At 36.8% G+C, this 11,484-nt stretch overlaps 1 protein-coding gene across 1 annotated transcript; it reads right to left on the minus strand.

Moving 5' to 3' along the window:
- Positions 1–620: 620 nt before the first annotated feature.
- On the minus strand, positions 621–5,222 carry LOC114921475 (uncharacterized). Its single transcript, XM_029281557.2, has 6 exons — positions 5,073–5,222; positions 3,947–4,018; positions 3,731–3,836; positions 2,947–3,099; positions 2,807–2,860; positions 621–1,597 (listed from the first exon to the last, which is right to left on the minus strand). Exons 1-6 carry the CDS (start codon positions 5,130–5,132, stop codon positions 1,344–1,346), a joined length of 699 nt encoding a protein of 232 aa, XP_029137390.2. The 5' UTR covers positions 5,133–5,222; the 3' UTR covers positions 621–1,343.
- Positions 5,223–11,484: the final 6,262 nt, after the last annotated feature.

The raw sequence follows: 11,484 nt of genomic DNA on the forward strand, positions 1-11,484 counted from the left end.
ATTGGTGGCAAGGTGTGTGGATCCACTCCCAGCTCCAGCTAAACACACACAAACACACACACACACAGACACACACGCATATGGGCCTATGTGGTTAGGCTGGACTTTTTCTCCAAACAACCCCGGTGGTGGTTTAGATGGACTACTACTTCCTGAGGTCCTACAGCTTTGGGAGTTAGATAAAAACACTCTAAAAAATCTGAAAAAAATTCGGGTCACTTTAGCTTTCAAATACACCCTACAGAACCTCATACACAGCACCCTAACAAAATTGTGGTTTAGGTAGACTGATGCATTTTGGACAAATATGTGGTTTATAGGAACACAAAAAAACACTATGGGGACATTAAAGGGACAATGATGTCACATTTAAATGCCACCTCATTAGCATACATACACAAACCTGACAGAATGCTGCATTAATTGGACATTTAGTTTATCATTAAAATAAATAAGTTCTTAGTTGTACAACTTCCTATAACACAACAGGCACTCTGCCTGCCTGTCACAGGAGTCCAATGATTCTGAAAATTAAGTAAATATGCTTTTGTATTCAAGATTATCCTTTCTTGGACAGATGTGAGACAATTGTTGCGATATAAATCATCAGCATTATAACGATCCTAAATTATAAAAACATATATCAAACAAAACTCTTAAATGTAGTGCATGGAGCCCAAGTGATGTCAACAATTGTTCATTGACTATGTAAATAAAGCCTTGACACTTGAAGCGATATAGTTCTTGTTTCCTTGGCTTTATTTGTCCACCAAGCTTTAAAGGATACAGCTGTGTGTAACTCACAGTGACGTGGTGACACTAAGACAGTTAAACAATGTTGTGGTTTGAGACAGGCTGTCTAACATTTCCAGGGAGATAATGAGAGTATAAAAACAAATTGCAAATGTGTAAATTAATGTGGCCATGGAGTAACAAAAATGAGGACAACTCACAAACCATTAAAAAAATACAGAACACAACAACAAAATACAAAAATAAAATACAGAACACAAAACATAGAACACAACAACAAAATAATTTACCAAACCACAAACAAAACAAGAAATAACACAACAAATAAAAAAAATCAACAAATAATGTAACACAACAACAAATCACAAAACAACAACAAATCATGATGTGAAATAAAAACAATAAAAAAAGTATTAAAGAAATTAACAAATCACTAAGTTACTGATTATATTTATATATTTACACATCTGTGTCACACATTTGTAAATCAACTTGTCAGGATAGTATAGATTATATTGCCATACTTTGCTTGGCTGCAACTGCACTACCAAATAGCTCACACAACCAAAACAAAGATGTATCTAGTTTGTTTACAGCTTACCTTTCTGTGACCGTCTCTTTGCTGCTATTCCTCTGTTTCTGACTAAGTCCCTTATATTTTGCACAGTTCTTTCCGCTAACACAGGCTCTTCTACCACCTTACAGTGACTGCATTCCTTTTTGGTGGCCAAGCTCCCGTTGCATATGTGTTTTCTGAAATGCCGCATTACTGCAGCCACTTCAGCCTTGGACCAGCGTTTCCTCGTCACTCTTTTTGACTCACTCTCTGCAACACCATTGTCTCCTAAAAAAACATGACAAAATAAATCTTACCAACATGAATAAAGGAATGGACAATTAAGAAAGATCAAAACTTGAGCAAAAACAAATCCGTATTTAAGAAAACATCCTTTTTAACATTTTCAAGTCAATGCACTGACTTTACGTAAACAGAGGGATTTCACTGACTGTGACATTAAGGTGTTTGTTACTGAGGTGGAGGCCACAAAACACATTCTATTACGTGTTCTTTTCTCAGGAATTAGATACTAGATCTGAGGCCAGCGTCTCTAAAGCAGCTGACCACTGAATCCACTGCTCCCTGGGCTTCGACTGACGAGGAGCACCAGTCAGGTGGCGTCCTACCTAACGCTGTGCTGAATCACAGAGACTGATAGTAAATACCTTGTTAAATAATGAGGAGAAATTTTTGCCTCAACTTCCCGCATTGTTTCACGTTCTCTGTATCCTAACGGTGCTGTATAGCTGCGTTTGGCTCGGTGTCCGGTGCCGGGCCAGTGTCAGGTTCGTCCATTTGTAGCTCCTGAGGCACAAGCACATCACGTTTGCCACACTGTGCAGCGCACTACCTGCTTGTACAGGAGGTGGGAGTGCGCCTTGTTGCCTTTGTGTCATGAATATCTGTGCGCCTCGGAGACTGTTCAGTCCCTGATGTGTGTTAACATCTCCATGTCACACAAATAGTGATTTTTGTTTTTGCACAGAGGTTAAGACATCTGTTCGTTTAGATGTGTTTTTGTTGCTCAAACTATAAAAAATATGTTTTAATTTATCCCACTTCATGAAAATAGTTTAGTAAATTGATTGGCAAATTTATTATGGCTTATCTGGCAAGTTTCAGAACTATATCATTTGGCACTGTCAAAAAACAGTTTGCGGCAGGGTCTGCACATTCTCGCATCACGCTGATTCTTATACAGCACGACGTGTGCGTGAAACACAGCATACTCAAGATTTTAGTTTGCACGCACCGTTTATACATGTGGTCCCCTGAGATTGAGAGAATAGCTTCTTAGTTTAGTGTAATTTTAGTTCTTAAGGTAAATTTTTTAAAGGGAGGAAGATATAATAATCCTGCACTTTCTATGTTTCTTTTAACATTTTTGCATGCTTGAAAAGAAAGATTAAACACACTGAGATAAAATGATACAAAGATTTACTTTTGTGTCTCACTTATAGCACAAGATGGGCTTTACAATTAGACTTTGCTTACTTTCAGGAAGAATGGCAGTCTCATCTTTCGTTGATGGAACCAAAGACACAGTTTCTGTAAGACAAATATTTGACAGTTTATTTTTCTGCGGGAAAAACTAACTTGAATCAGTTGATACTCAATAAAGTGAGGTCACCTACCTGTCTCTTCAGAGTCATGGACCTGATCAATGATAGTAAACTCTGATGCCACATCCACAGGCTGCCTGGTTCCACACGCTGAAGCTTCTGTGCCACTGTCATCGGCTTCACTCCCACTGTCCTTGACCTCAGCATCACTTAACTGTATGTCATCTAGAGGTATGATCAAAACTCACATGAGAAGCTCAATATTTATAAACCATTTCAGCTTTATGAATCAATATTATAATAAGCCTAAACATGATAAATATGTCTGCAAAGCATACAGCCGCCAAGGTATATTTGCAGACTAAGTGATCTTAAACTTGATAAAACCAATTAAAATCTCCTCTCTTCCATACCCGTCACATATGTGTTGCTTGTAGAACTCTAAGACACACTAAAAGCCACCAGAGATATTTCTTAACCCCTCCTTGTGGTCATAAGGACCATAAACATCCTTTTTTAACTCTTGTGACCTCCAAGACAATTTTGGTCATTTGAGTTTTATTTTCTGCGTTCATATTTGCTATGATAATTCCCCAGTCTTCATTTTTCAAAACATCCCATCAAATACTAAAAACGTTCAGTTAACGCAATGTAGACAGAAAACATGTCCTTTTAAATATAATGCAGAGCATGCAAATGTTTGTATATCAGCCTACACTGTAAACAAAGGACGTTTTTGAGGTGTATCTGTCAAGGATGCTAAAACATTTCCTCGACCACAGTGCATATTATTGACTTTACATATATATTGTTTTGCCTTTTAACACAAAATGTGTCGATTCTCCAAGTATCTCACCTGTACATTGATAGCCAAGCCACTTAAATGAGGATACAGGTCCGACACATTGCACACATTTGTCCATTGAGGGTATGGTTGTGGACACCAGCCAATGTTTTTGACACTGTTGGCAGAACGTAACTTAAGTATTTAGAAGAAGGTATTTTGTATTTACATATTAAAGATGTCATTTGTCATAGGAGCAAAACCATTTAAATGCAACTTGCAATTTACCTTTACACTTTGGACCTCCAGGTTCATCTGACCTGGTGAGGTGAGCCGATTCTGCTTCGTCTCAGGGATCATCTAATGAAGTGAACAAAAACAAAAGATTCAAAAAACAAAACAAAAAAAACATTAAGTTATGTACCTATTGTAGGGTTTCTTTCAGATGTTGTTAAGAGTGGCAGGTCAGATTTTTAGTTAAGAGAGTTTTATTGACAAATTTAGTGAATGAAAATCAGTTTGGTTATAAAGACATATAATTAAGCGTTATTCCATTGCTATCAAAGACTTGGCCTAACTGTGCTGCATTTCTTGTGCAGTCTTGTCTTGTGTACTCTGGTTAAACAAAATTATAGGAGCAATATGCAAGAATCAGCGTTTAAATGTGTACCGCAGTCCGAGAAATATCAAAACTTAAAAATATTCAAAAATTAAATTAATAACATGGGGGATAGCTGCCCCCTGCGTTCTCCCCTTCACTTCCTTACACGGAAGCAAACCTTTCTGCGCCCATACTTCTCTCCTTTTTTCAAAAACATCTCCAATATTGATCCTAGTTTGAGCACGTTTCTGCTCGTGGAGCTTTTTAGAAACATGCAGAGGCTTTTTAGGTCGGGTACAATCACTTCTATCTGAACCAGTTCTCTTGACCGCTTCCATCACTGCAACACCTGTTGGTTTGAACTGATAACTGCTCTCATATCTGGTAAACTGAGGGGTGTCCAAAACGACCATGTGAGGGTTCCTTAAAAGCGCCTACCTTCTCTGGTCCAAACAAATCCAGAGCATTCAGGACCAGAATCTAAAGTTAGAAGGAGGACATACTGGCTGCTGCATTGTTGTCAGAGAAGCCAGCACTTCAACATAGCTTTCCTTTCCTTAATGTCTGATCATATAGTAAGGTCACTTTATTGTTTAATTAAGTTAATATCTTACATATTGCTCCTTTAACTACAAGCTGAACTGAATTAAAAACTAAATTAAGTATGGAACAGTTAGCTTTCCACCTTATACTAAGAAAAAACATAGGATTTTATGAGACTATGGTGGGGGGGGGGGGCACAGCACCTGGAAATATCCTGGGTTTTACAGGAGCTTTCCGTATGTGTGAAAAGGGTATTATGTGACAATTTACCTCTTCAGCATCTGCAACGCAAGTATGTGAATCTGTGGCCCCAGACACTTTCTGAGGCATGTCTTCACCAAGGTTCTAGTTGAGAAGAGAAAGCAGAGATAATATCAGACATTAATACATCTTAAAGACTACATGCTCTCTGAGGAACATCATGTGAAAGGTTTCATGGTTTCTTTAAGAACCATGTTGAAATTAAGTAAGGAATTATTGTTATGTCAATCAAAAGAAAATATGACTGCAGGGTGTAGAGTGTGAAAACTCATCTTCTAAATGATTGATGATGGAGGTAGACCTGATTATTACTAGTTACACCGACTCAGACTTAGAATAACAGTGTCCAAGTAAACCATACTGTGACTCAGTTACACTAACACATGAACTTATTCTAAAGTGTCTCTGTATAACAGTGTCCAGGTAAACCATACTGTGACTCAGTTACACTAACACGTAACTCATTCTAAAGTGTCTCTGTATAACAGTGTCCAGGTAAACCACACTGAGACTCAGTTACACTAACACATGAACTCATTCTAACACTGAATTAGACTTGAAATACAAAAAGATACTCATTGGTAGTCCTTTTATCTTGCCATCTAATGTAACCCTATTTGGAAATGCAATATACGTGGATGATGTCAAAGTTAAAGATTCCCATTAAGCATCCACACATTCTGATTTGTCACTAAAAATGCATAGCTTTTTTTAACCACAGACAGAGAGACACCTCCCTGTCTCTATGAATAGCAATACCACAATGTATGATCTGTGTCGTGCAGCTTTTTATATTTATATTGCTAGACTATGGACGCAAGAGTAAGGAGCATTACTGACATGTACTCAACTTCCTCAGCCAAAAACTGAATATATTAAGAAACATGCCTGCTGTTTCATCTGAACTGATTTCCAACACATTGCTTACTGTTGTGTACATGTATCTGAGTTTCCATAAATCTTTAGCAGAGTGTGTTTGAGTGTGTTTTAAATCACCTCTTGATGCTGGTTGAGTGGATCCCTCATTGGACTTTTCAGAGTCTGATCTGGAAAGCTCACCGATGTCGGGATCATGATGCTCTCGGTATCAGTAAACAACATCTGAAAAAAATGGAAATAAATTGACAGGTCATAAGAGCATCTAGAATGCACATTTGTGGTTCAATATAAAGCAATCTTACTATTTACATGAAGAATGAGAGAAACACTGCTTTGAATCTCCCCGGGTAACTGTAAAAGACAGACTAGCCTGAACATTTACCTCTTCAGCATCTGCAGGTAGTCTGTGAATCTGTGTCCTCATCATGGTTCTGATTTAGAAAAGGAATGGAGATAATATCAGACATTAATACATCTTAAAGATTGCATGCTCTCTGAGGAATGTCATGTGAAAGGCTTCATGATATTTGAAAAACTATAAACCCATATATTATTGAGGGGGGAATCTGAATATTAAGTAACTGGAGGAGGATGATAGACTCTGGATCACATTCAAACTGACTTCATTCTTTTAATCTAATTTTTCATAACTAATAATGTAGAGATCAAAAATATAAAGAACATTTGAATATTTATCTAATTTAATGACCAATGAAAATTCACCTATGAAGCTTCATACTTTAGGCTTTGAAAGAAAAAAAGAACAATGTTCACTAGCAACCATGTTTTTTGGATAGATGTTTAATTTAATTAATTTGAATTTTTCTGTTTCTCTGCTCTTTGCACAATATGACATTGTCACTTTGTGTGTAGTTCTGGCATTAAAAACTCACTTTTTACTTACAGCTATATATCAAATATTTGTGGCTTAAATTTGTGCAGAACAAAGCATTCTTAAATGATTATTTTCAGATGTATCACTACCTTGGTGTGCTTCTGACATCAGATTACCTATATTCTTTTAGTATTACTAAAAAAAAGTGACTGACAGAAATGAAGACAAAGATCTCAGCCAGAAACAGACATTAAAAATTAGCTCAAGACACATATTCATATCAATTTGTCCAGTCCAAAAAATAAAGAACCTAACAGATTCAAGACTCATTCAATCCTGATATAATAAAAAGTGAAATCATCCATGATAGAGCTTAACAACCTCTCACTGATTTTTTTCCAAATGCCACACCTGAACCTCTCAGTCTTCTGCAGAATAAAGGCATGCACAAAAACCCGGAGTAAAAAAGATCCACAGAGTTCATTAATGCACGACAGACTCGGGAGTAGGCTACACTATGCTACACACAGAAACAACTTTCACAAGGCTAAACAAGCAGGGCATAGCTGCAGGCTAGCTAACTAGCTTGCCAAGCAAACAAAACCAGGAGTTGAAACAGATAATATATTTGACTATTTTTCCTCAAAGATATAAAAATGGGGCGAAAACTAGTTGCCAATGCCCCTCTCTGCACCTACTGTCTCCTTTAAAGGTTTTATGTGCAAGTGGAGGTCTCGAAAACATAGCTCAGTTAGCACAAAGCATGTGTGGCTTGCTGTGCAAGTTTTTAATGTAAAAATACATGCCAACTTTCCTCAACTTATCCTAAACTGAGAACATAAAAGCAAAATGAAGCTTAAGCCACAAATGTGAAAGCTTACCTTCAGAAAGAAACAATTCCAGAATGTTGTTTAGTCCTTGCGGTCTCTGCTGCGTGTAGGTCCATTTAATTATTAAAGTATGGAGGGTGAGGGCGGACCTTGGACTCAACGTTCGGTAGGCCCCGCCCACATAACTTAACCAGCCAATCACAGGACATCCCGCCTAATTTGCACCGTGTGTATCAAAAATGTGTAAGAAAGTGCAAATCCATCCCAAGCTGTAGGTTACGCTGTTCGATACACTGGGATACACAAATTGTCAGGTCAAGTGGTATAGATGGACTATCAAACAAAATTTGAATTTATGTTAGCTAGACACTAACTAATGTAGATACACTTTCTGAATTAGCCAGACTTAGGCATAGTCATAGGCATGAGGTCCGGGGAATGCTGGTGGGTAACCTGGTGTAAAGGCAGTCTATACCACATAGGCGCACACATACACATACACACACACGTACACATAAACAGGACAAACCAGAAAACATACTGAGAGGGAAAAGAGGAGGGGAAAGTAGACTGGGATCCTCAGATAAAGTTATTAAGGTAACACTTTATATTAAGGTGCTTGTGATAAGCATTAATGACAGGTAATAAGTCACTTATAAATCACTTGTAAGACCTTATTAGATGTTTGTACCCTCAGTCAGGACAGAAGAGTTGGATTTAAACTAACACGCATGTTCTCAACACAGATGCTGGGATAAGCAGGAATATATGGCTGGCAGGCAGAACAACAGCCAGCTAAGAAGGCTGGGAGTCTCACCTGATTGGTTGGAAAGTTCACTCTCACTGTCAATCAAACACACACATATATATATATATATATATATATATATATATATATAGATAGCTATCTATATATATATAGATAGCTATATAGATATATAAAATAATAATAATAATGAAAAAAAGAGCTATAAAAGAAAAATAATTGGTAGTAAAGGGTTAGTAGTATGGTAGTATGTAAATTAGTAAGGAATAGTTTAATGCAAGTTATGATGAAAGTTTTTCCTCTTTTGTTAATTTCACTCTCTTTTGTGGAGTCTCTCACACAGTGTTTCATAGTACAGTTATTACAGTAAAGTGTCCTATATTGTCTTATCAATAAAAAGCTCAACAGTAAATTGATGAAGAAAATCTTCAACCTTTTTTTGTAGTACAACGGACCTAATGGAAAATTGTGAATAAAAACAGATGTTATATTAACACTTGGTGTTAAATGTTAGGTGCTTAAATTGAGATGAAGCCTGTGTTGATGCTGATGTGCATGTTTATCTTTATAGGGGTGGTGTGACCTGTCTGTAGGTCAGGTTTTGGTAAAAGGCGGATTTTGGGCTCATCCAGAAGACCATCCACCGACAAGAGCATCCACCATGGAACTGTGAGCAGCTAACTGGATAGTGAGCCCAACCTTCGAGACCTCAAGTGGGATTAAGAAGACTGTTTCTTCTAAGGAAGAACTTCCTTCCTTCATAGAGCACAGAAGCACAGATTAAACAGAAACACACACCTGGATTGAACCCCAACAAAAAAGACTGGGCTTAGACACTTCAAATGTTTGTTTTATTTCATGTGCACACTTTATTAAATTAGTTGTTAATTGCATTAGTAAATTGTGTATTGTAATCTTGACCTGCAATATTTGTGTTCCTTAAATACAAAGTTTGAAAATGTATTCCTGTATGCGTCTCTTGACTGGTATTCAGACCTTGGGCTCCAGGTGTCCTAGTCTTCTGATGTTTGTCCACTGTCAGCACTTTATTTACAGTAACATGGGTTAAAAACAACTATGCTTTTTCCCTGAATTTGATCAGATATGTTGGTAGCTATGACACACCAAATGTTTTCATAATGTTGTTTACAGTTAACGTTCAAGATAATACTTGTATTTGTAGTAGCATTTTTTTTTCAAAAACTGTTTGAGTGGAAGTTCAATAGACCTCCTTTTTGTTTCTGCATTTACTTGAAAGTTGGATCCTGTTCCCACTGAGCTGTTAATAAGTGCATAATAAAGTATTTATTAGTCTTTATAAATAGTGTTCCTACTTTAAATCCAGTACCTGCAGAGGAGCTTTATTAACTCTTAATAAGTGCATAATAAAGTATTTATTAATCTTTACACGTAGTGTTCCCATTTTAGATCCAGTACCTGCAGAGGAGCTTTATTAACTCTTAATAAGTGCATAATAAAGTATTTATTAACCTTTATAAGGCATTAATATGAACCTAATAAAGTCTTATCAATGTCAATAAACATCTTATGAACACTGATAAGTGGTCTATAAACACGTTTTTTTTTGTGTTAATTAATATCTTACAAGCCAATTATAAATTAATTTAGAGTTTAATTAACACTCAAGAAGTCTTCATAAACATCTTCTTAATGTTTATAACGGTATATAAAATGTCAGTACATTTCTAATAAGAGCCTATAAGTGTCTTATAAGACATAATAAATGTGTTAATTATGCCTATATTAACACTTTTATAGTCTTATTTGTGTTAATAAGAATCTAATAAGATCTTATAAGTGACTTATTACCTGTTATTAATGCTTATTACAAGCACCTTAATATAAAGTGTTACCGTTATTAATAATGAAAAACAGTACGGACTTGAAGCTGAATCCATACTCCAATAATAATAACAGACAGGACAGATTAGAATCCCAAGGTGAAACAATCCACTCTCTCTGAAACAAACCCATCTATCTGTTTATTTTTATTTTTATTTTTTTGGCAACTTCTCCATTTGGCTCTTTCTGAAAATATTAGACTCGGTAATGAGCTCTGCTGATTTTGTCTGCTGCTCTGGCCAGACTTCCAAACCCACGTCCCAGATTGCTCCTCTTTTTAAGTTGATCTAGGTGCTCCATGGCGGCCTCTCTTTTCTCACCCTGTGCTTCAGCTTTCTTCCTTCTTCTCTCACTTACAAGATGGAATCGCTATCTGGACCTGGCTGCTGTGGCAGAAGGTAGGGGCTCCTGTGTAAGGGGGGTTATATTTGGTTATCCCCAAAGCTCAGTGACAAATAATTACACACAATTCCGTGTGCAATGCTGGTGCCCTTCAGCAAATCACAGTTTAAAATGTCTTTGTTGATAGAGAGCCCTGTAGCCAAGACCCAAGACAGAGGAACATGTGACTTTCGAAGAAACATTCAGCGCCCTGGGCAGGGTTTACTGACGACACGAAAACGGAGCATGTGCAGCTACTTCTCCATGGACATATCTTCATGAAAGAGAAAGAGATGCAAGAATTATGAAGTATTGTTACTATGTATTCTCATGTATTCATTCATCTTTGTCATATTTGTCGAGATATTATTTTTAATCTATATACCATCTAATTCTTCTTTTAGGTCTGCATAGATATAACAGGATGTGTAAGACACTCACAGCAGCAGATCTATATTCGGATAGGAGCCGAGTATATGTTGTGGGCTTGAAAGGAACCAAGGTTTGCTAAGACTGAAATATAAGGGTCTTCTTTCTAGCCTTTTAGAAGTCTACCCAAATAGAAATGAATTTGTAGGCTGTACCTGCTAACAGAATTTAAGTAAGACTGTTAACTTGAAAAGTTTGTTAGCCATTTGTGCTCTGTTGCTGTTCTGTCTTACCTCAGGCAAATGAATCCTAAAATAATCTATCTGTCTCATGATTCATCTTCGAACAAGTATAAAGCAAAAAATATAATTACACAATGAAAATTGTGTAAAAGCATTTGTGGGAAAATATCTTTTGGTGTCAAATGCTTCAAAAGTGAAGATGTCAAGCGAATTTACTCCATGTCACTATCTGTAAATCTTCATGTACTATGTTAGT

This window comes from Labrus bergylta, chromosome 9 (genome assembly GCF_963930695.1).
Source record: "Labrus bergylta chromosome 9, fLabBer1.1, whole genome shotgun sequence".
Taxonomy (NCBI): domain Eukaryota; kingdom Metazoa; phylum Chordata; class Actinopteri; order Labriformes; family Labridae; genus Labrus; species Labrus bergylta.